Raw genomic sequence first — 24,754 nt, forward strand, 5'->3', positions numbered from 1 at the left:
GCTTTTTTGTCTTTGATAGTAGATTATCTTTTTTGGTAGGTTCTAGTCATTTTTCCTGATGGTTATTCAGCAGATAGTTGTGATTTTGGTGTTTTCGTGAGAGGATGAGCTCAGGTCCTTGTCTGGGGATCTCTCTGAGGGTTCTGTTAAAATGCAGATTCTGAATCTGTAGGTCTGACGTAGGACCTGAGGATCCGTGTTTCTGCCAGGCTTCCAGAAGACGGAGCTAATGTTGATCTGTGTGCTGAGCAGCGAGGTTGTAGAAAGGATAACACCAAGCTTTGGAGAGGGATATGCCTTAAATGGTAGTACTGTTTACTGATTTTTTGTTAAAGGATATGATAAAGGCTACAGATGAACACCCACAGGGAACAGATGTGTAGGGCAGGGTTTGGGGAGAGGGCACAGAGCTTCCATCACCCCTCTGGGCACTCCCAGTTGTTCCCTGCCTGGAACACTCCTCCCCACCCCACCCCCCAACCGCCACCTTATTTCTGTAATTCCACAATTCACTGAAAGGAACAGCATTAGTTTGGAACCCGAAGAGACTTAAGAATCGACTCTATGCATGTTTGTATACACGTGTGCAATGCTAAATTACAAGGATCTTTATCTCACATCTTTACTAACAGTAACAGTCTTACCTATTGGTGGGAATAAGACATTCACATGCCTCTAAAATGTATGGTGCTTTTACTAAAATACTCAATTTGGACACTACAGGTTAATCAAGTTATGCCTTAAGTTGCAGTACACCTACCTGAATTGCTTTTTTATGCCAGTGGATAAAGTATGTGACATTCTGGGGCTAAAAAGCATGGTGGTAGGAGGAGGTGTTCCTTCTCAGAGGTGAGGAGATAGGCATCTAAAGGAGAGGGCAGATACCCTACTCCTCCTCTCCTGTGCCTGCCCCTGGGGAAGTGAACATTAAGGCTTCAGTAACAGAGGGAGAACATGATACTCCAGGAGACTTGAGGGCCGCTCTAAAGCCACTGATTGTTGCGCTCCGCTGGGGCCTATTTGCAGCTTCAGAGGGCCCTTCTGCTTCACTAAGGGAGAGAAGGTTAAGAAACAGGAAAAGTAGAACTCTTTCATATTAACAAACCTGTTTAAAAAAAATAAGAAAACAGTAAAAAAAAAAAAAAAAAACCCACTACTTCTCATGACTACAGATGATATTACTGAAAAACTCTCTTTTTTAAAGAATAACCCAATCATGGTGGTTCTTTGCTGGGTAAGAGGCCACGGTGGAAAATTCAGTCACGACTGATCAGTCCTTTCTAGTGGGAGTCCCAGCAGAACTCAAGAGTTGCCTAGTGTTGTTAACCACAGAAACCTGCATTTTGTGAAAATTTTTTTTTCCCCAGAGAGATTGTGATTGTTTTTTCCTAAGGATTATGGTTAATCATCTTTAGGGTAAGTTGAAAAATCATCAAAATAGTATCTTGACAGCAATGTCCAGAAAGTCATTAAAACCAGTTAATAATTGTATCTGTGGTAACATTAAGAAAATCTTGGATCAGACTGTTGTGGATACTTCTAGAAAAATTACTACTTATGATTTAGTTGTATATTAGAAAGCAAGTTACGTTGGTTAATCTAAGGAGTATGAATAGGGAGACCATAGAAGTTAGATTGTTATGTGTTTCCATGATCCCATTTTTTGAGTTGGGTGAAGAATAGATGGGTTATTGTGGAAGAATAGATGGGTTATTTTGAAAGAATAGAACTCTCTACTTTTTCCTTATCATTAATGGGTCTCTTTCAAAATTTTAAGGATGACAACCTAATGATAGGCTGTGGATAATGAGAGCTCTTTTTTTCGGGTTTCTTGCCTCTGATTGTAGCGAGAGCTGGTTGAGGGTTACAGTCTTTGGTGTCTACCTCAAGAGGTTACAGAGACCCCCCTCTTCCCAGGGTCATGGTACTTGCTTCACAACCCCCTGGCTGCCAGTCATGGAACACACAAGTGTGGTACTCCTTGGGACTGTCACCATGGCAACCCATATGCAAAAATATAAATCAAAGCAAAAATCTTCATTAAGTAGAAATAAAACCTGTGGTATCTTTTTGTTTTTTTTTTTTTAGTTTAAATGCAGTTCTAAACAGAATGTCAACCAAGATTACATCACAAAAACTTTAAATGTATTTACAGAGTGAATAAGTTACATAGATAAACTTTGAATATGTTTCTGATGTGCAACAGGTTTACATGCACACAGCTAACACTTGACAGCATTAAATTTAAGGAGAAAACTTAAGAATGGCCCTTTACATATATATTACAAATAAAATGACATTTCTTAAGAAACAAAGTGACAACTCATATTTTACCTTTATGTCCTATTTCTGGCTATCCATGTGGATATTAAAATATGCATGCGTAACAGGTGGAAAGACTTGGAATTTATAATGTGGATGTCTTTAACTTTTTTCTACAAAATGGAAAAGTTGGTTAAAATTAACACTCATCCTTCTGTAGTATAAATATGTTCATAAAAGCAACATTCTAGTAAAAAGCAGCCAAGATCCTTCAAAAGAGGTCTATCTGGACCATTTTTGGTGCGAGGGTCTTAATCACAGACCCCTGCAAAGAGATCCAGGGCTTTCCGAAACAGTAGCCTAGCAACATAAGAAAGGTACTTCATAGCAGCTCCTTTTAGATACAGTAATGGTATTCAAATTTCAGTGTACATTAAATTGTCCATTTACAATTCCCTTTTCACATACACAGGCTGTCAGCTTTTGACCGTCTTACAGTTTTCAGTGGCCAGCTTCATTCTGCCTGCTCCTTCCTCAGCTCACCTCACACACACACAAAAAAAACAAAAGCAAAAAAAAAAAAGGAAAAAGAATGTACAAGTTTTAGAATATAAAATATTTAGTGAAGAAAACATTGCACTTTTGCCAATCTAAAATTGTTTCTAGAAAGGAAGGTATTGTTCAGAGTAGTTGGCTTTGGTATGCAATGGAAGTCACATCTTCAGTAGTGAGTTGCATTTGCTCAGTAAAAGGATAACGTGTTTGTGCCACACAGAATGATGGGTGGAGGCTGTTCCAAAACCGTCCTATGCTACCTTGGTTCTTAGAGTATTGCTACATGTGGGAAGTTCTGCCATCCTCTTTATGAAAAGTCCTACAGGTAACAAGAGGGAGAACAGTCTGACCAAGCCTTTTGAAGGCTGAGAAGACACTGAATGACATCACCCCAGCACGGCAGCACCCCCAGCTTGGCACCCATGGGGGATGGGAGGCTCCTGTCAGAGACTAGTGCCGGAAACGCTGGAATCTGGAAGAAAGGCAGTGAGGACCCGGTAGCTCTGGGCCCTGCGGATCATGTCCCGGATCTCCATGTTCAACTCCATCAGCTTGGTGCAGATCTCAGTCAGGCTCTGGTTAGACCCCACCAACGCGTAAGTGCCTGTCTGTCCCAGAGTTTGATGACGGAAATAAATATTCAGTAGTGTCTGGACCTCGTCGTCAGAACTGCTTCCAAAGATGTCATTGGGCCACAGACTTCTGCAGGCAGAAAAGAGCAGCAGAGGTTAGAGGCACTGTTAATTTATAAGGTTGAGTCTTTATTAGTACAAGAAAACTACTTTCTGAATACAAAAGCTTTTATTGAGATAAAATTCATACACTATACAATTCAGCTATCCAAAATATAATCCTGTGGCTTTGGTTAATATTCAGAGTTGTATAAACATCACTATAATCAGTTTTAGAATATTAATTTTTATTGGTTTTGATAAAATCTAAAGTATAAAAATATCAGAATAGGGGGTTTTCCTTACTGTCTAGTGGTTAAGACTCTGAACTTCCACTGCAGGGGGGCATAGGTTTGATTCCTGGTTGAGGAACTAAGATCCCACATGTCACACTGTGTGGCCAAAAAAAAAAAAAAAAAAAAAGCCAGAATGGAATCCTATAATCTTAAAACATTTATTTGCTATAGCATTGTGGTTACAGTGAATGTGAATATACTATCAAAATATAGGGAGAAGATCCCAAAAAGGATACATTCAAAAAATTAGTTTTAAAATTATTTTGGAGCATACTTTGAAGTGTTTAAACATTTTAGAGATGACAGATAACTAGAACCAACACCAGTATTTCAGACAATAAGTTCTGAAACCTGATGTTTGTGTCATGGTAATGGGAAGGATCTGAGGAGGATTTATATAAACATCTCAATGTTCCTTCCATGGTGACTTAGTCCCTAGCCCTGACAAAGTGACTGTTAGGCATGCATTTCTTTTAACCATCTCTAACTAGTGGGCTTCCCAGGTGGCACTAGTGATAAAGAACCCGCCTGCCAATGCAGGAGACTTAAGAGATGCAGGTTTGATCCCTGGGTCGGGAAGATCCCCTGAAGGAGAGCATGGCAACCCACTCCAGGATGCTTGCCTGGGAAACCCCATGGACACAGGAGCCTGAAAGGCTACAAGTTCCTGGGGCCAGAGAGTCAGACATAACTTAGTGATGAAACAACAATACAAATAGTAGTGTTACCTGCATTCCCTTATTTGCCGTAAAGCCTTGCCAAGTTCGTTGTTCTTCAAGCACTCAAGCATGGACTGGATGGCTGCCTCAGTGGATGTGAAGGTTGGCTCGGACCATGCCCCCTCGACGTAAAGAGGGTCAGCTGCAATGGCTGCAGTGGCCTCCTTCAGGTTTTTCTTTAGGTCACTCAGTTCCCTGGACATATTTAGCAGCTGTTAAAAAAAAAAAGTATTTTTACTATATTTAGTTGCAGGCTGGATTTTACATCCCCAATTAAAATTGTATGAGGTCTGGTTAAGCACAAGCTTAATATCTCAGTAAACTAAAAACAGAACTGATGGAACTATACTGCTTGATATATGTAGGCCTAAGGGGCTGTATGCACTGAATAACTGTATCAACAGCTGGCACACTCTCCTTGTATAAAAGATTGACTCCTCCTAATGTTTTCTATTTAAGTAGAAGGGCACACATAGAGGTAAAATGCACTAGAAGAACAGGCAGGGGAGCTGGGTAAAGCTGGGTAGATGCCACTTCTGCATTCTTCACTACTACGTGGTCAAGCAGATAGATTCTTATGTGCCTTCAGTGCTGTGAGACTGAAGATGTTATCCACCTCACAGCTTATTTAAACAGTTGGGCACATAAGTGCCCAATAAATGTAATCACGAACATGGACCTGTTTGAAGAATAAATTTTTATCCCTATCCCTATGCACTGGAAAAGATGAAAGACATAATTTTAAGGGAGAAGAGGAAAAATCACAATGTCATGTTAGTATTCATCACAGAGGTAAGGATATTTTGCCTCAGATTCACTGGAACCAGAAGATCCTGTATTATTAAGAAATAAATCATAAAGAGAACCTATGTCACTTCTAGTGCTCCCAAGTGTACTGTTGAAGATAGCTGTATTGCAATTTGACCTCAAGAGCATTTAAAAAAAGAGCAGATGTGAATTTAAAGGTTTTTTTCCCTTCCTAATGCAAACTGAGGATGCCTGTTTTCTTTGGGAAGTTGATTTACCCAACATCTTTGCCTTTCTTCATTCCCAGCTTGCTCACTGAACAAGCTATAGAACTGAAGCCCTCAAGGACAGTCTTCACGCAGATGCTGCTTAGACACAATGATATACTCCAGCCCCGGGCTCAAAATTAAATGAGGTTAATAAGCCTTTTATATAAGTTGTTAGACTGTCTTAGACACACAGTTTTTAAGCTTGAAAGTGAATTTCTTATTTCAAATCTAGGTAAGTTTTAAATATTGTAGGCGTGTGAATATTGTCACTAGGGTGAGCACCTCCCTTAGAATTATGCCAAGCTGGCCTCCCCTGGATCCTCAAGGTTGTCCTTGCATTTTGTGTCCAGGTAGGTCACTTGCCTCACCCTAGTCCTGGCACCACTAAAGGAGCATGGAAATAAATATGAGACACTAGTGTTTTAAGACTTGTGCTTAAGTGAAATGATTATAAATGTTCAAGTGATTTTATTACACATAAACTGGTGGGGTGGGGGAGAACAAAGGAAAAGCAGTGCTGAGCTCATGGCAGGACCTGGGGTTGGGGGGGTGGGGGGCTCACCTCTGGCATGGAGCTGACTTCGTGCACCTGGCCGATGAGCTTACAGTAGGACTGAAAAAGCAGCAGCAGCTGGAAGTGTAGCTTATACAACCTCTGACACAGTTCCAATTGCTAAAGAGAGAATTTGTGTAGGAAGAAATAGTTACTAAGGATCATTCTTATATAGTAAGTGAAATCTTAGTGGAGACAACGTTTTTTCTTTTTAAAACAAGGAAGCGTAACTAGCTGTTACCATTCTAAATAACACAGAACAATAAAATCCAATCAATGAATATCAGCGAGAAACTCACAGTATAATATAGAATAAAACAAATCCTGGAAGATTACTAAATAGAATTAGTAGCTATAAAGGGACTTGGTGAACTGCCAAATTTCCATTATATTTGTCTATTAGATTTAATATCTACAAATTACAGCTATAGTTGTGTTATAGCTGTGGTTGTGTTAATTTTTATAAGCTATATGTCTTTTAAAACATTTTCTTTTTATTAAAAGTATATTTTAAAGGCATGACATTAAGTGGTTCTAGGTGTCAAATTTTATCAATCCAGGAGACACTCGAGAGATGATTCCTTGTGACAATTCTGGCTGCCACTCAGGGTGCAGGCACAGATCCTAAAGTCTGTAAACACAGGAAGAAGTCATGTGATTGTCTAAGGTTCTGTGCCAGTTTTACCGACAGTTTCTACTCAGTGCTCAACAGATACTTGTTGAATTAGATATAAAAAGGGCCCAAAGGGCTTACAAAAAGGAGAAATGATGAAAAGCATGCAAAACTTTCTGTGGAAAGAATTTTTAAAAACTATTCCTACAAAATGGGCCTTGAGCCCTATAGACACCTCTGGAATTGAAAATGTTTTCATTATACAGCATACATGTACTGTAAAGTAAGGATAAACCATGAGTAATTCCAACACCAATGATCATGACTACTGTTTAAGCCGTATCTGCTTAATGGCCTCTAAACTTTGCCTGTTTAATCCCAAGAAAGGTTTAGCTCCTCAGTAGAGGACGGGATTCTGCCAGAGGAAAAGGACAGCTTTCACCAGATAGAACTGCATGGCTCAGCAGTCACCAGTGAAAGTGGGATATGTGGCTTAAACCAACACTTCACCATTCAAATGTGGTTAAGTAAGGATAAACAGGGTCTTTCTTTTACTCTTAGTGTGTGTGAAAGTTGCTCAGTCATGTCCAACTCTTTGTGACCCCATAGACTATAGCCCACCAGGCTCCTCTGTCTGTAGGGATTCTCCAGGCAAGAATACCAGAGTGGGGTGCCATGCCCTCCTCCAGGGGATCTTCCCAACTTGGGAACTGACCCAGCTCTCCCACCTTGCAGGTGGATTCTTTATCATCTAAGCCACCAGGGAAGCTTAATAAGACTAAAAGAATGCAGAATTGAGAGCTGCTGAGGTGCTTAGGTGACTGCTAAGGTCACCTCAGCTGCTGAGTTGACTTAAAATTATTTTTCCCAGATCACTTTAAAGAGAGAAATGACAAGAATTAAAATTTAGGTTTTTAGGAAGAATATTCCATTAATGGTATTAACATACGTTTGATCCTAATTTTTAAAAATGACTCCAATTCGTGTTAAGACCATGCTGGATGGATTTTTTCTTTCTCCTCTCTCTCTGGCCCTTAGGGCAGGGGGAAATTCTACTTAAGATTTATGTGATCTCTCAGTGCTTGTAACAAGCCTAAGTTTAAAGAAGTAGCTATACTCACTCATTAATGCAAATTAGGTCTTTGGTTGTTTTAGTAACACATTTTATGATCATTTAAACTTTTGTTTGTAGAAACCTTTCAAAATCAGGTATTAAAGACAACTTCCAGAGACTCGCAGATAAAAAAAGTATCATCTAAAAACTGAATGTTACCTTTCACAAGTTAGGGTGAAACCCAGCTGTGAAAACCCTGACTTTCCTAAGTGTCCAATAATGGTAGTTATTACTAAAAATACCCCACCTAGCACATGAGAGTTTATAGCAACATAAGTTTCTATTTGGGGAGGAAAGCAGCCTGGAATGCTAATAAAAACTACATGTCTTAGTCTACCAAATAAAAGAAAATGAAACAAAAAAGGGAAAAACATGCTAAGAGATATAATAGTCACAGTAAAAATAAGATTTGTTATGGGTCCATGCCTAAATGGACAAAGTATGAAAGAAAGTTAACTTACTGCAAGAGATTCCATTTGCTACACAGCAAGCATGGCACAGGAAACAAAGGAAAGGAAAGAGAGTACAGGGTCAGTGTACTGCATGCAACAGAAAGCACGGCCCTCTTCAAGAGCAGAGCCGTCCAGCAGTATTAGCATCGCTCGCCCCACCGTGATAAATGCTTGCAAATGTGGTACCCATTCAACATGCACAGCGGTCCAGTTTAAGACAAGCTCTAATGGGAAACGTGTCATTGGAAAACATAATTTGTGATCCTTTAGATTCTTTGATTAGTTGCTTTAGATTCTGTTGGTCTTGGAGACAGTAAGCGAAAACTTGTATTGCTTGAAGATTTTAGTGTTTAAATGTGAATAACATGTAAATGTAGTAAAACTGTGAGGATGCCATTGGATTAATTTGGAAGAACTACCGCCCCAAACAATCATTGCTAAATGTTAGTTAAGGCAAAGTCTTTAATGTGCTTGGCTCCATATCTACTGAACTATGACTATCTAATTAGCATATATATAATTAACAATCTAAGTGGCATTTTCTTTAGTCATATTGCTTTCCACATTGAGAATATCTGACAGGAGTGAGTGAAAGTCTCTCAGTCGTGTCCGACTCTTTGCGACCTCATGGACTATACACTCCATGGAATTCTCCAGGCTAGAATACTGGAGTGGGTAGCCTTTCCCTTCTCCAGGGGATCTTCCCAACCCAGGGATTGAACCCAGGTCTCCCGCATTGGAGGCTGATTCTTTACCAACTGAGCCACAAGGGAAGCCCTCTGACAGGAGAGCTAGATATTATTTCAAAGGATTGAATGTTGTCTTCATCCTCCCGAACAAGTGTGAGCTATGACAAGTAACCTTGCATTTTATTTTTTATAATTTTTCTCCCAGTAGTGAATTTCTAAAAGTCTTCTAGAACCAACCATTAAGTCTAGAAGAATATAAATTTGTACCTGGGCCATGTTCAACTACAGCTATCATATTTTTGGTGTCACCATATTGTAATCATAGACTTGTTAGGGAAGGTTTGTGTATGTGGTAAGAGATTACCACAACCTGACAGAACATTAAAAAAAAAATCCACTTGGCCATTTCTAACTATGGGTCAATACATCTGGTTCTGGATTTTCAAAATATTTAAGGATCTTCTATTTCTAATCATCAATAACAAAAACCACTTATTTTAAAACTCTTTCCAAAAAACCCTAAATTATCATCAGTTCAATATGTTGTACTTAACATAAGGTACAGTATACAAAAAATAAAACTATCATTATTATTAATAAAACTATCAAATTATTAGTATCTTCAAACATAAAGCATCATCAGTACCAACTGCCTTACCCCCTGCCTTCTAAGGGTTTCCTCTTGTCTCACTGCTAGTAATACCATGTGGGTCTGGCACATTGGTGACTGCTGTATCAAGTTTATTGAGTATTTTTTGACCCTGGCTGTAAATACCTTTTAAATCTTTAAGCCTGTGATACAGATTATACAATCCAAGTTATTTACTATTTTCAAGAAAACTTTATAACCATTATGCTAGACATTTTTATAACCAAACCTTACATACTACTGAAAGACAGTCACACAAGAAAGGATTACAGGGCTAGTCTTAAATCTACACGTACAGAGTCTTCACTGTGAGGACTTTTTAGAAAACATCAAATTTGATTGAAACGTTAGTAAGCACCTTAGCATGTAATTGTTTCTGCCATGGAATTTACTTTCCAGAAGCATGGAAAGAAGCAAGTACTGAGCAATTACAGGGTATTATGTGAAGAAACTTCTTTTTAGTGGTTTCCAAAACAAGGTTGTAATCCCAGAAGGTCGTCAGATCGGCTAAAGGAAAATCTTCTCTGTTCAATGAACGCCAGTGAGACTTTCTGACTCCAGCCTGGTGCTAAGGAATTTCATTGTCAACAAATTCCTCCCACCTGGCACTCAGGGCACAAAATTGTGTTTCTTGGGAGATGGCCAACTTGACGAACACCAGTTCTCAGAGTCCTCCTCACGCACTCCTTTTTAGGTAGGCTAGTCCAAGCTGCATTGATATTTACTATCTCAAAAATCCTTTCCTTGGCCTCAGGCTGGGACCAAGTTTGCATTTAGAGCTTCAAAAAGATAGTGAAAAATGCCTTTCAAGGAAAATGTTAAACTTTTTCCCCACCCTGTGCTAATATTTTCTGGTATCCAGGTTGTAAAAATAATCCCTTTAGAAATCTTTACAGATGTATCTGTTTTTGGTGATACAGGATTCTTTTGAAAATGTGGAAATGTCACTGTTTTATTTGGTCACACGGATTTTCTTTAACCCCTGTTCCTGTACACCTGATACGGCTTGATTTATTGAACTGGACTTAGATGTATGTTTTCTCAAAATGAGAAGAAAAATTAACTGAAAATATTAAGAACCCATCATAGACAAGGTAGCTTTAAAGCCTAGACATCAGCAGTAGCGCAGCCATTCTTGTTTCTCTGTACTCTGTTCTGAAAGGAGTGCTTTGCTTATGACAGCTAGTTAGGTGAAAAAATCTAAGAATTTTTCTTTTTTTTTTGGCATGCAGGATCTTAGTTCCCCAACCAGGGATCAAACCTGCCCCTCCCTGCATTGGAAGTGTGGAGTCTTAACCACTGAACCACAAGGAACGTCCCCCTTAGAAACTTTGGACATGTCAGAAGGTAAGTCACAGTATTACTGTTGATATATTAGCTATGGTTTTTACCATGTTTAATCTCTGAAAGTCACTGGTTTAAACTAAACTCGATAGAATATAGAAAATCTAGCCAAGTGTTGAAGCTTTCCTACTTTTGTGTTGCATGTGTCACTTCAGTTCTGTCTGACTCTGTGACCCTAGGAGCCCCTGGGCTCCTCTACCCATGGGATTCTCCAGGCAGGTCTACTGGAGTGGGTTGCCATGCCTTCCTCCAGGGGATCTTCCTGTGCCAGGGATCGAACCTGTGTCTTTTATGTCTCCTGCATTGACAGGCAGGTTCTTCACCACTAGCACCACCTGGGAAGCCCACTCTGTGTTACCTAGATGCTTGTAACCTCCTGAGCAGGTAGAAACAATATGTTCTCACTGTTGCTAATATCACTTGGCTCTGGCACATTGATGACTGTTGTATCACATTTATTGAATAGTTCTTTTGGACATTTGTCATGAATATCTTCCAAAATTTTGAAAGGTAAATACATTTAAGCCTCTAGTATAGATTGCACAGCTTGAAGTATTTACTTTTCAAGAAAACTTCCACTTCAGGAGGCATTTCCTTAGTCAGTCTAGAAAAGAGATTCCTTATAGAGAATGACTGACTATCTGAAGGATGAAGTTTAATGGGTTACAGTTTAGCTGGAGAAACATCTTGTCCTGTTCAACATTTAGCTGCTTGTTCAATCTGTAGAACAGAGGCTGCAGGCTTCTCCCATTCATGGATTAGGCAGGGATAGGAAACACACAACCAAGAGGGTTAGTGTCCAAGAAGATTCTATGATGATTTGAATGTAATAAGATAAAATGTAGTGGGGCTAAATGTAAATTATTGTACTTGAGTCCACAGAGTCGAGTGTTCAAGTAGAGCTCAGAAATGGCTGTGAAATTCCATGTCCATCAGCTAAAATCACTTACAGCAGATGAAGTGATGACCTCTGCAGCTTTCCTAGGGCCAGCTCCGCAGAACCAGGAGTTGACCTGTGCTAATTCACTGAAGGCTTGAGGCTGTGGCCTGGAGAGCCCAGAGCTGCAACGCTTTACCCTGACCTATGTTTCTATGAACTTCAACTCCCCAGAAGCCACTCCACAATGAATTCCACGGGCAACGGAAAGGTCAGTGCTAGCTTTTAAGTCATGTAGAGATGTGTCTGTCTTCAGGATGTGCACAGGTGGAGAAAGCACTGGTAAAGCCATGTCTGGGACTCACACGCCCGCCTTGTTTTACATCGTATTTACTGTGCGCTGTGCCTCATTCTAGAACTGGTATTGTAGTCACCCAGTAGCCTAAAGTATTAACTAATCATGCCTGTCTTAAAAAAACAAACAAACAAAAAAACACTTCTGTTCCAGAATCCTTCTCACATATTAGAAGCACTTTTCTCAGGAGCACAGTTTGTTCTGTTTCGTACATGCATTAGGAATCCTCCTCCAAGGTTTCTTCCAGGAGGGAGCCCAGCATTCTGGCGCTTGTGTCTTAGTACACAGAGATGGTTCTCACAGCAGCAAAGAGGAACACTGGCGTTTTTCTCGAAAGGCACAACCCTTTCTATTTGGCATTCACTTCCCCATTTTGGGGCTTTAGGTACAGAGGCTCATGTTCCTATCATAAAGAAAACAACATCGTGATGGTTGGCTCTTACCTGCAGGGTCAGGAACTCACTGCCCAAGGATGGTGGAGAGCCACCAGCTCAAGGTCACTGCTGCCACTTTAGGAAGGCAGGCCTGGTGTTGCTAGTTTTTTTTTTTTTTTTTTTTAAGAGATGCCAGAATGCTGTTTTGAGGGTATGTGTGAACAGTTTCAAGTTTAAAATGTTGAGTCAATTAAAAAACTTGTACAAGCTGAATAAAATATGTCTGTGAATTGGTTATAGCTTATAGGCTACCTAAGTGTAAACTTTCCTCATTAATTTGATGTAACAACTTTACACTGAGAATAGACAAAAAATCAGAAAATATTCAACATCTAGAAAACAATTATATTCTCTTCCACAAATTCCACAGTAATTTCTCACTTTTGTCACCTGTTAAGAATGACTAGAAATCAGTTTGGCGTTATGGGGCAAGCCTTGGGGTCAGGAGACTTCACATGCCTGTCTGTACATGGTCATCATCTCTGGCCAACTGACACCTCTAACTGCTCAAGAGTTTGCTAGGTTTAGTAAGGTAAGCACTAATCCTTCTACAAAGTCCACACTTCTCTGAAATAGAATATACACGTGGAGTAATTTCTGGCATGTTGACTTTGCAGTTTATATCCAGATATAATTTTATTTTCCCCAGACATAGATTCTTCAAGTGAAAGCTTACTTCCTAATCCCTGCTTCCATCTGTCCTTATGCAAAGAGTGCTCAGAGTAATGGGCAATATCAAACTATTCCAGAAGACAGAGTATCTGACTTAAAAAAGAGAGCTGGAGTAAATCACTGGAGGATAAGCGGTGCTCTGAGGTCAAACATTTGTTGGGTTTTACTTTGGAATGGAAGCCAAATGGTAGCTCTAATTAGAAAAATAATCTCCCACCAACTCTGGACATAAGATCAATATTTAAATGGAGCAACACCATCATTTCTCCACAGAGCTCACCTTGAAGGTGATTTCTCATCCTTTGAAGGCTCCACACTCTGACATGCTTTTCTCGATGTGATAGTGTAATTAGAAGTTGACATCTCTGCCTTGGCCAGTAAGTAGCCTCCTAACCTGTCTTCCCGAATCCTCGCTTGCTCACTACGTCTATTTCCACAGGAGTGTGAGAGAGCCCCAATCTAATCATACCCTCCTGTTAATAACTTTTAATTGGTTCCCATTGATGTCAGGATAAGCACCCAAGCCCTGCATGGTCTAGCTTCTGCAACTTTTCTCCTGGTCACTTCCTACCTGCCCTGCCACACAGGCTCCCCCCTTCAGTCCTCGCAAAGGGTCATGTTCCCTGCCACTTCGGGGCCTTTGCAAGCTCGCCAAGCCCCTGTCCCCCACCCCACGCCCCTACCACACTCCAGCTCAGAGCTGAGATCTCTGCCTGAATGGCACCTCTGTGGAGAAGCCTTCCCGGAACCGCCCTCTCGTTAGGCCAGGTTCTCTGCTATATCTTTTCATAGCTCACTGTTCTCACCTATCCTTAATGGCACTTGTCACAGTTTACACACATATGACTGTTTACGTCCATCTCCCTGAATAGATCAGAAGCTCTACCCAGGCAGAATTCACTGTTGTACCCACCATGGGGGCCACTCGGCAGTAACTATAGAATGAGTGGCCTCACGCTTTTCTGCTGTGTTTCCTTTACAAGGCGGCACACATTGATAAACCATCTGGACTGAGGTGTGTATTTAAAGCAGATCTAAATGAGAAGAAAAATCTGAGTGATTGCTGAGAGGTCAACAGAGACTTTCTTCACTGAAAGAACTAAGTGGTTCAGTGAAGAATTAATGATTTTTTTTTCCTCTTTTTAAAATTTTTAATTGAAAGATAATTGCCCTGTGACATTGGTTTTATATTTTGAATGAGGAACAGTTTTATTAGGAAAATGGTTAGTATAGTTAGTGTCCAGCAGAAAGGTTATTTTTATACTTCTGCTTTTCCAAAAAGAAGACCCTCCCCCACCAATCCCATCAACACACCATCATGCTTGGCTCTAATGTCATTCTTGCTTACTGTACAGGTCTTGTGTGAATGTATGGGATGATGCTTCCTCCCTCTTCCTTTTTCAAGTTCCACACTTCTTGGGTATATCAAAACCAACACACAAAGTCAGCACAGAAAAGATAAACTCTAACAGGTGTTTATTACCTTTTCCTCTGAGTCCCCTGGTTGACAGGTAATTACTCCATCTCTTGATCCTCCTGCAAATGTCGCCTTACAATTTGCAAGCCACTGTTGTCAGAAAGAGAGAGACATAGGTAAATTCAGTGGTGTCTGAATTTATGTTTATCATCAATTCTGTCAGGGAAAATATAATAGATTAAGTTTCTAATCACAATAAGATAAAATTTTGCTGCAATGACCATTTGAAAGTTTTTGGTTAAAGATTAACAATTTAAAATTAAAATACCCGTTTATATGGGTTCAGAGATGGCCATTTTAAAATTTCAACATTTATCACGTTATTGTTGTGATGTATCTACCCTGAAAAATAGTGTCACTAGACCATTCCAAGTGTTTGTGTAAATCAAATCCACATACAGTTAGAAACCTTTCATGTGCCTGAGATTAGGAGACAGGGCTGGTACATCTTCCTAGGCTGGGCCAGCCTGGGCCATGCAGCCTGGCTTTGTTATGTTGAGGCGGCTTCTATGGGGCAGGTCTTAACTGTAAGAAAGACCTTACAATAATAGCCCAGCTATTTAAAGATTCTGCCAGCTTAACTATCTAGAATAGTAACTAGTATAGATGTGAAAGGAACCTTTGGGTAGAAAACAGTAAGCACTGAAGAGCTGAAACTCACACTTGACATCAAAAGACTGGCTTGTTCACCAACCAGAATTAAAGGATTACTTTTATTATCTGATGCCTGAGAAGCTGGAAAACAGTTGACAGTGAAAGAGCCACAGAAATAGAAGACAAAGGGAATTTCTGCAGCAGAATGTCAGAACTCTCTTTGACAGTCATGGAAATAAATAACAAGAAACAAAAAGCCAGGAACTTAAGGGTGAATGTCTTCTGTGTGTGAGGTACTTGTGCAGGGCGGTTTACATACACTATTTCTATTTCAAAGGCAACACTGAGTTGTAGTTAACAGCATGAACCTTTGAATCCCAAAGACCTGGGTTTAGATAACCACTTTTCTACCTCCTAGCTAATGAGAATAATAATAGCAACTCCCAGGGTAGTTGCAAGCATTACATGATTTGAGAGAGATAACTCTTACCAGATTATTGGATATATAAAAAGGACTCAGGAAAATGACAGCTGCTGTGACTATTATAGCATATCACACTGTCTTACAGATGATGAATCTGAGATGACAGGAGGTTAAGTAACTTATCCAGGGTTACTAACCCTTAAGAAACTGAGCTGCAGTTTGAGTTCAAAGTCCATCTGACTTCAAAATCCATGATCTTTTTATAGTGCCTGGTCTACGATGGGAAATGCTCCCTGGAAATTACACACAAGTATTTGTTGGAAATCAGGAGGTCTGCATGGATGGTTTCTGAATCACTTCTGTCTGTGACATTATACAGTTTACATCTTTGAAGGAAGGAGGAAGAAAAGAGCAGGAGCTGAGGCCAAGAGAAACCACGGTGATGGGGAGAAACAGATACTGAGAGTGGTGGAGAAGAGAGGTGAGATCCATCTCAACCAGTTTTGGGTGAGGCGAACACTGGAAGGACGTAATTAACAATTTTATTAATAAATTTCTGAGAAAAGAGAGGTTATAATGTTGATAAAGTGATACATTGAACAGATACCCACTTTCCCCAATTTCTTGGTTAGAAAAACTATAGGGCTAAAATTGGAAGCTGAAAAATTTCTCTTTTGTAGGTATCATTTTTATATAATCCATACTATTGATAGTTCTACCACCATTAAGTTGGAAGACTAGATAAGTCTGTCTTCTCCCAAAAGAGCCTCTCCTGTGTTATTCACATCCCCTCCCAAGAGCTCATGGTGGTTGGGTTCATTCAGTGTTAGTGAAACTTGTATGCACAGAGACACAGACGCTTACTGAGAGAGTGGCCTCTTTCCTGTTGTTGTAGGTATCCAAATATTCTTGCAGTTCTAAAACACTGAACTTGAGCTTGTCCAGAAGTCCACAAGAAAGGAGCTAATAAAGACAGGAAAATAATTTGTATTAAAACAACTTCCAGAGAGACACCTAGACAAAGGCATGGCTACACAGAAAGAAAAGAGAAGTATACTTAGATGTAATACAGAGTGTGTCGGGGGTGGCATCTGTTTTAATAACCTGTACAGTTTGTAATTTTGCTCCACTCTCAAAAGCAATTGCACTTGAATATGACTTGCTAATTTAAATTTCCTGTGAAGATACCCATTTCCCCCATATCAGTTTAGACAGACAAATCTTAACAAGCATTCTACAGAAGCCTGCATTAAGAATCGGCATCCATTTTATGCATGGACTCCAGTGTCTTCATCCAGTAATACTCCAGGAAGTGTGAAGATAGACCTCCAACTAGGTCTTTTTATTTAATTTGCATTTTAAATCATTTAAGATAGAAAGATTTCTCATATCGTATTCTTTGCTACAAGACAGCCAACCACTAATCAAGTTCCTGGAAAGACTGACTCTTCAGAGACTTTCAGAAGTGAAGCACATCTTCATTGTCTCTAAACCCCAGTAAGTACTGAGCAGATGAGACGGTTCTGTGATATGCATAGGGGATGGAAAGAGGTGCCCCTCTCCCCTACAGAAAGCTTGCTGGTCTTGGAAGGTTAGCATTGTGTTTATATAGTCACGATTCAGCAGTCAGCCAGCAACTATTTTAATCATCCTTCAAATTCATCTGCAGTGGGGCTGGATGAATCCAGCAAGAGGGCAGGTGGTCTCTCGGAAGAAGAGAAAGTGATGACATGGTGCCTCTGGGGACCCATCCGGCTGGCTGACCTGGCATCATGGGGACTGGCTAGGGCTGCTCTGAGAGGTTAGCACACCATGTTCACAGCCTTTAGGGTCATCAGAGAGAAGCACCATGGACACAGAGGGGGCACAGGGCTGGGGGGTTGGCGGGGGTCTCTTCCTGATCTCCTGTAGTGACGGCCTTGGCTGGCCACGCACAGCCATTCCTGTGCAGACCCAGGCCTTTGGGGCTCCCATCACCACACAGCGCTGCTCACAAACACCGAAGTGTCTTTCCAACAAACTGCAATTGCACACGTGCTTCCCTGAGGTTCCACACTGTCAGCTGGGCAGGCCATTGACCACGGGAGTAGGCCTGGGATACTCACGGTCTCGGCGTCCACGAAGAGCGTGGGGCACTCAGAGCAGGAGGTAAGCATCTGGGAAGAGCTGACAAACTTGGATCCGATGCCCCGGAGGTTATCGCCAAGGTAACTGGCTGCGTCACAGGTTAGGAAGCAGAACCTTTTCTGAATATTCTGAAAGGCAACATAATCACTGTTTGTAAAGGCCATGTTTTAACTTAGGCACTAGGAAAAAACTTTTTTAATTCTTAGGAAAATACCAAATCAGCACAGGTCCTCCATGTAGTGGCGTGTGTATGTGTGTTAGGAACAGAGTGACTGTCTTGAGTGAATAATATGTGTGTGTGTGTTAGGCACAGAGTGACTGTCTTAAGTGAAAAATGTGTGTGTGTGTGTGTGATAGGAACAGAGTGACTGTCTTAAGTGAATAATCACCCAGTGTGAACAAAGTTTCTTTCTAAAATGTCATTTCCCAATGTGTGGATGCCTATGTATCTTTTAAATAAGTGCTGCTTTGCTTTTTTGCTGATAGCCAGTGCCAGCCAGAATCTTCTGCCTAGCATGTTTGTTAGATGAGTGAGAAGTTCTGAGATTACTTCAGTGTGGGTGAGAGGAAAAAGGTCATGAGATATGACTCCTTTCTATCATTCCCAGATCACAGCTCCTAGAGACAGGAGGACTAAAACAGAGCCACAAAGTCTCTGAAGAAAGAAAGAGTAAATTCTGTGTGGGACCTGTCTCCCTGAGAGCTTTGCACATGTCACCTCATCAGTGCTCACAACCAGGTAAAGAACCGGAGGTTAAGAGAGGTCAGAGGACTCGAGATCATGCAAACAGTAAGTGATGGAGTAAGGGTTCTAAGTTCACATCCCTTCCATAAGTGATAATGCTTTGTAAACGTTACTATTCCTCCTATACTGCCTGAAGAAAAACCGTAATTAGGAAGAATCTGACTCGCGGGGCCTGTGTCAGTGACAAAATGAGAACACTTTTAGCCCCAACTTCCAACTCAAAATATCTTTTAACAAAAAGAACAAAATATTTAACCAAAAAATAATTCTAGGCATTGGCTTTCCCCAAAGAGATTTCATACCTTTCGAGTTGGAGAATCTAATCCACGAGAAATCCGCTCTGCCCTGCTATGGGGTACTTAGCAGGTCCCCCAAACAGCAGCAGGCTCTTGGTTCCTTATCAGTTACCCTAGATAAAAATGCCAACCGTGCTGCATATTATTTTTATTTAATATATCTGAGAATCTTGTCATAATGCATAACATTATGTCTTATGGTGGTGTTAGTTTTATGTGCAATTTAAAATACTTGACAGAATACCGCAGCTGAGAGGAGCAGGAAATGTCATGTATCACAGAGCTATTAACAGGTGACTGGCAGAGTGAGGAGGAGGAGCCAGGTCCTCCAAGAAGTTGGGTTCTTCTCTCTCACCCAAGGATATGGTGAGACCTGGGTTTACATTTTATTGGACTGAGAGGCTGGGAACTTCAGAGCCACCCATGACTTCCATATAAAAACAGCATGTGATTTGGTGACATTGTGCACACAAATGACAATATTCTAACCCAGGAGCACAGGGAGGAAACAGACTGATGGAGACACTTGGAAAGCCATCCCTGCTGGCCCATTAGAAACCATTTCCTTGTTTTTAAAAGCAAAGTATTTTTGCAGTTAACGTCCTCTCTACTCTGTCCAGAATCCACCAAATACAGGGAAACGTGGTGTCCAGACCCACAGGGAAATATTGGGAAACTAAGTAAACAGCCCCAGTGAGGATGTGATGAAAGAATAGTAGACTGTGTGTCTGAAATGTGTTTCATTTTCAGCATATTGGAACAGCGATTTTGCTCTCAATCACTGAGCATTTGATGGTAGCTGAGAAAGTTCTTAAAGAAAAATGTAATATTAAAAAAAATAGGAGAAACACAATTTGTATTATTATTATTGCAGATAAATGTCTTAGGAATTGATCCAGTCAACTGATAAAAAAAAAAATCCAAACTCCAGTGTTCCTGCCAGTACCCAGCCCCATGTCCCAGCTCACATGACAACCTGTTGCTGTACTGGCATTAGGTGGAAACTGTGCATTTGAGATTTACATTGAAAGAGTCTTTTTCCTACTGCATTTACTGAGTACCTATTGCGTGTGAGCCATGGTGCCAGCCACTGCGATCAAAGCAAGACACCATTGCCTGCCCTCGCCCGCAGGAGACAGACACCTGAACAGGTAATTCCAACCGAGTGTGACAGACGCCTGGGGTCCCAGGTCACGGGTGCAAGGGGAGAAGGAGCTAAAGGAAGGCCTCATTCATGGAGGTGCTGCCCCGTCAGGGATCTGTATACATTGGGAGCACAGCTGAGGGAAAACAGGAAGTGATGGTTCTCAGCAGAAGGAAAAGTACTGCTCAGGACTATAAAGTTGAGCGTGCAGTCTAGTAACTGTAGTAAGACAGGATCACAACAGCCAAACTTAAATACACATGATTAACCATTACTTAAAAACAGACTTTAGAACAATAAATTACATTGTTCCTGAATCTTTACAAATTTACCTCAAATGGTAGATTTGGGAGAGTTTGTTTTTAAATTTCAGTCTGGCTTAATGTTAGGGTGTTTCTGGATTCTTATCTTTCAGCAGCTCATTGCTTCCTGTTTTAAGGCTAGCAGTCCCTCCAGCCCCCAGTTCATCTCAGACAGGTCTCATGAAAAGTAAACTGGAAAACTTGAGAGTGGGCTGCACAAATAACAGAGAATATGGAGACACTAGCTATTAGTATTATTGGTATACACTCCTTCAAGAATGGAAGGGCCTCCAGGCTCAAAAACTGACTTTACTTTTATATTAACTAAATTATGGCTTCCTGAATTTGAAATTATTTAAAGCAGATAATCCCATTTTTTCCACTTTTCACATAATTCCTTATTTTTCTCTCTCCCCCTTTTGCCATGGTTCTTCCTGAAGGTGGTCAGAGGGCCCATTCCTCCATCCAGCACAAGTTAGCATGCCTTTTCTCATGATGTACTCAAGAGAATCAACCTCTCAAAAAGTGTCACAGGCCGGCAGGTTGAAGGAATTCATGGTGAGTGGGAATAAAAGATAAGGGAAAAGCAACGAAGAAGGAAGAGGTACAGCAGAGGTCGGAGTGGAAAGAAGAGATGGAGAATGGGCTTGGTTGAAGATACCCTCTGTGGTCCTGAAGGCCTGGCTGCCTGCCTGGGCCTAATGACGCCAATGAAAGCCGGAGGGACCAGTGAGAATCACGTCCCAGCGGCCTGAACCACTGAGCACAATGTCTCCGTGATGAATGGAAGAAAGGATGAAGTCAGAGGAAACTGAGGAAAAAGTGTAGTGTAAACCCAGTGCTTCCCCGCTCAGGTCGAGGCCAGCTGGCTCCCTGAAGAGCTGGTGGCTGCGGAGCCTTTGCAGGCAGCATACCTTAAACAGGGAGGAGAAGACATGGAACGTGTACACAGCACAGGAGCCGTCCGAGTCACACATGAGCTGGTTGATGTGGCTGCGCCAGGCCTCCTCAGCGTCGTCACAGGCCGTGGGCTGAAAGGCGGCAAGGATGGCCGAGAAGAAGGGCGAGGGAGGGGGCGACACTCCCCTCTCACCTTCCCCAAAGCTGGAAAAAACGCAGACGACAAAATCAGGAATGGCGTCCTCCTTACTTTTGCCGGCAGTGTTGGTTCTCACCCGAGGCACCCCTCCTGCCTGCTCCTCCTGTGAGGGTTGCTTCGGGAGTCAGAGGTCTCGAGATTCTGATTCTAGAAAAGAGAATTTTTCACCTCTAGAATTCTGTAATTTCTGGGATTCCCCAACTATGATTTCCTTTATACAGATACGGGACTGCTTTTTAGCCTTCAGCAACTAACCCTCACTTTCCTGCTGGCCTTTCCCCAGACACAGGGCACATTCACTCCTGTGCTTTGACCGATTTTAGTCTTTTTCATTTTTCACTTTAAAAAAATGAGAAAAATTTTTAATCTTTTCACTTTTCCTTTGTGGAGGGAGAGTAATAGTGGGTGCATACACATAAATGACTAGGAGAAACAGGGCAGAGAAAGGAAAATGAGAGAAGAGAAATTCACAGTGAGACAGAGGGAAACAAAGAAAGGAGAGGAAAAATAAATGAACTGAAAAGTCAACATTTCTTCTCTAGGTATCACCCTAAGCTGTTTCTCTGACAAAAGGATATGCATCACCATAACAGAAAGCCTCTGTCTAGCCACGTCAGAAGCAGTGTTCAGAGGAGTGATTTGAGGATTCTGACTTTCTTCTCCTGAAGAAGATCTGTAGCATTATTTGTGATTTATTCTAGATGCCACATTAATTTTTTTTTTTTAATCTATTCCTTTATATGTTTCCTGTTTATAGTCTCTGACTAGATCTCACTTGTCTCAGAAATGTCAGTCTCGAAGCTGAAAGCCACCCACAAAAAAAAAAAAAATGTAGGTATGTAGCTTACAAAGGACTCTTGTTCTGGTCTTTTAACTCAAGATGGGAAGAACTCCATTTCTAAGCCTTGCCAAGCTTGCTTATCTTCAAAGCTTACAAGGCGTGGACCATGTCCCTAAGGGCTCCTCTTTGGCTTTTTATGTTATTCCAGGGCTTTAGGGCTTCCCTGGTGGCTTAGTGGTAAAGAATCTGTCTGCAGTGCAGGAGACGTGGGTTCGATCCTTGGGTCAGGAAGATCCCCTGGAGAAGGAAACTGCAACCCACTCCAGCATTCTTGGCTGGGAAAATCACCTGGACAGAGAAGTCTGGCGGGCTACAGTCCATGGGGTCACAAAGAGTCAGACATGACTGAGCGTCTGAGTATATTATTATTCCAGGGCTCTAAGTTCCTACAGGCATAGCCTTTCTGGTTCCGCATGAGGCCCTACACTGGAGCTGAATGATTCCTCACTGGTTGACAACCTTCCAAGTCATGTCAGCTTGGACTCCTTTGTGAGGACGTCCCAGAGGCACAAGCCTGACGTTAAACTGGAGTTAGAGTGAACCCAGTGTGATGTGCCATGTACACCCTTTACCTGGCAAGAGTGAACTGGTCCAGCGCTCGGTTGCCTTTTTCTTCTGCCTCAGTCATATCCAGGCTAAAGCTGTCGCTGCATTCGAAAGTGGCCGGGAGTTCATTGATGGAGCTGGAAAGGTCATCCTCCTGCACAGTGGCGTCCTCCTCTTCCTGGACAGCATCGGCCTGGGAGCAAAAGAGAGAAAAGAATCCCCCAACATGTAAGGATATCCAGAGGCAAATCTGAAATCCAGAGAACAATGGAAATTGGGGTCATCTGTCTTCTAGCTACGGCATAGTCAATTTGTATAACCGAACTCAAGAATTCTCTGAAGCACTGTTCTTTATCTTCTTTTCAGCCTTTTCTGAGAGAGTTCCCAAAGAAGCTCTCAGATTACCATATTTGATCCACACTTAAGGAGTATAAATGCTAAATTTGGAAGCGACCCCCTGGGTCGGACCTCCACTTTCAAAGATGAGGAAGTCAATGTTCCACGCAGGAAAGTGAAAGTGAAGTCACTCAGTCGTGTCCGACTCTTTGTGACCCCACGGACTGCAGCCCACCAGGCTCCTCCGTCCACGGAACTCTCCACACAGGAAAAGGTCATGCCTAATACCAGGTATGTAATCAGACCCAGAGCCAGGGTGAGAGACACCTATCTCTGGATTCAGAGCTCTCTTTGTTGTACAAGCCCAGTCTTCTAAAGCAAGTTACCTGGAGTTAACTCTCCAGTATATTATATAGTTTGTAGTATGTCCAATGTTACCGATGGAAACTAGAATTTAGAATCATCAGTGCCTGGCATAGTAAAGGCTCCTGAAGTCTCTGCCATGCCCATGAGTGACCCAGAGCTATTCATTGAGCCTCCCTCATTGACAGGCCTTCCTTACTAAACATCCTCTGAGCTCCACATACATATATGCTTCACTCTTGGGAATATCCCCTGAAGGCAGCACATATCTCTTGCGTTGCTGTAAAATGTAGAATGAGCAGGGAGATGGGACGGCTCTAGAGCGGCAGAGCTGGGACCACTGAGAGGCAGGAAAGAGACTGGCAGGTCAAATGGAAAAAGAGGCTGGGCTTGAACCCCGGCCAGAGGGAAATCATCTGGAGGACCACTTGTTCTTCAGGAGAGGAAGGAAGACAGCCTGACCACAGAACAGAAGAGGAGAGGAAGAAAGCATATGTACGTGGTTCAGTGAGTCATTTTCTTAAAACAAAGACAAAACCAGGGCAAAATAGGCATATGAATTAGAGCGTCACCACGGTTGACATCTGGCTGCTCCTTTAGTATTTTGAAGCTAGGATTAAATAGGGAAATTAGGAATGTTTACAGATATGTTAGGGAAATAGGTTATCTCATGTCTTTGAAGGAACTGCTTATAAATACTGAATTTCAGGGGCTTATCCATATCTGTCTCTTCCTGCTGTTTAAAATTAGACTGGTGCCAACGAGACTGCTGACTGGTCTGGGTTATTAATGTATATAAACTTAATCTACTAGGGACAGGCTGAGATCTTATAAAAACATCTTCTGTTTTCTCTTTCTAACATCACAGATATATCAAATTTTGCAGCAGCCCAGCTGATGTAAAAAACAGAGATAGCTTTTCAGAAATTAAACTCAGCCTTGCCCTGATAGATTTGTGTGACTCCATGAAAATATTATTACTTAGGCAGTGCTTTGTATGAGAAATCTATATAACTTAGCATTCAAAATAGAAAAGTTGACTATTGCAAGACTGTGAAATAACAAATGCTAATAATAACTTCACATTTATTTTGTGATGTCCTTTCCATGAAGTTTAATTTCAAAGATTCTGGCATTTTAATCTCAGACAGATTTCCTTTCTGGTCCCCTTTTTGGCTAAAAAAGGATT

General features: G+C 41.4%; 2 protein-coding genes across 25 annotated transcripts in view; one reads left to right on the forward strand and one right to left on the reverse strand.

Moving 5' to 3' along the window:
- Positions 1 to 21,301, forward strand: part of ZAR1L (zygote arrest 1 like) — a 92,841-nt gene extending 71,540 nt beyond the window's left edge. Inside the window, exons 4-11 of one of the 21 annotated variants that reach the window (XR_009691373.1) lie at positions 10,822 to 10,936; positions 11,816 to 12,081; positions 13,545 to 13,648; positions 16,033 to 16,247; positions 16,662 to 17,914; positions 18,502 to 18,683; positions 19,809 to 20,085; positions 20,821 to 21,301. The gene's annotated coding sequence lies outside the window, so the exon portion shown is untranslated. Of the gene's footprint in view, positions 1 to 5,557; positions 5,666 to 10,821; positions 10,937 to 11,808; positions 12,082 to 13,544; positions 13,649 to 16,032; positions 16,625 to 16,661; positions 17,915 to 18,501; positions 18,684 to 19,808; positions 20,086 to 20,820 lie in introns of those variants that run through there. The other 20 variants (XR_009691384.1, XR_009691385.1, XR_009691386.1 and 17 more) reach the window with 20 other exon arrangements.
- FRY (FRY microtubule binding protein) overlaps positions 2,124 to 24,754 on the reverse strand; it is a 425,432-nt gene continuing 402,801 nt past the window's right edge. For all 4 annotated transcript variants that reach the window (XM_061133663.1, XM_061133660.1, XM_061133661.1 and 1 more), the window contains 8 exons: positions 22,893 to 23,059; positions 21,295 to 21,484; positions 17,872 to 18,021; positions 16,631 to 16,729; positions 14,755 to 14,838; positions 6,082 to 6,192; positions 4,513 to 4,715; positions 2,124 to 3,519 (listed from right to left, as the gene is read on the reverse strand). In XM_061133663.1, coding sequence (XP_060989646.1) covers positions 3,261 to 3,519; positions 4,513 to 4,715; positions 6,082 to 6,192; positions 14,755 to 14,838; positions 16,631 to 16,729; positions 17,872 to 18,021; positions 21,295 to 21,484; positions 22,893 to 23,059 — 1,263 coding nt within the window. In that variant the 3' untranslated portion in view covers positions 2,124 to 3,260. The remainder of the gene's footprint in view (positions 3,520 to 4,512; positions 4,716 to 6,081; positions 6,193 to 14,754; positions 14,839 to 16,630; positions 16,730 to 17,871; positions 18,022 to 21,294; positions 21,485 to 22,892; positions 23,060 to 24,754) is intronic.

Source organism: Dama dama, chromosome 30 (genome assembly GCF_033118175.1).
Source record: "Dama dama isolate Ldn47 chromosome 30, ASM3311817v1, whole genome shotgun sequence".
Lineage (NCBI taxonomy): Eukaryota > Metazoa > Chordata > Mammalia > Artiodactyla > Cervidae > Dama > Dama dama.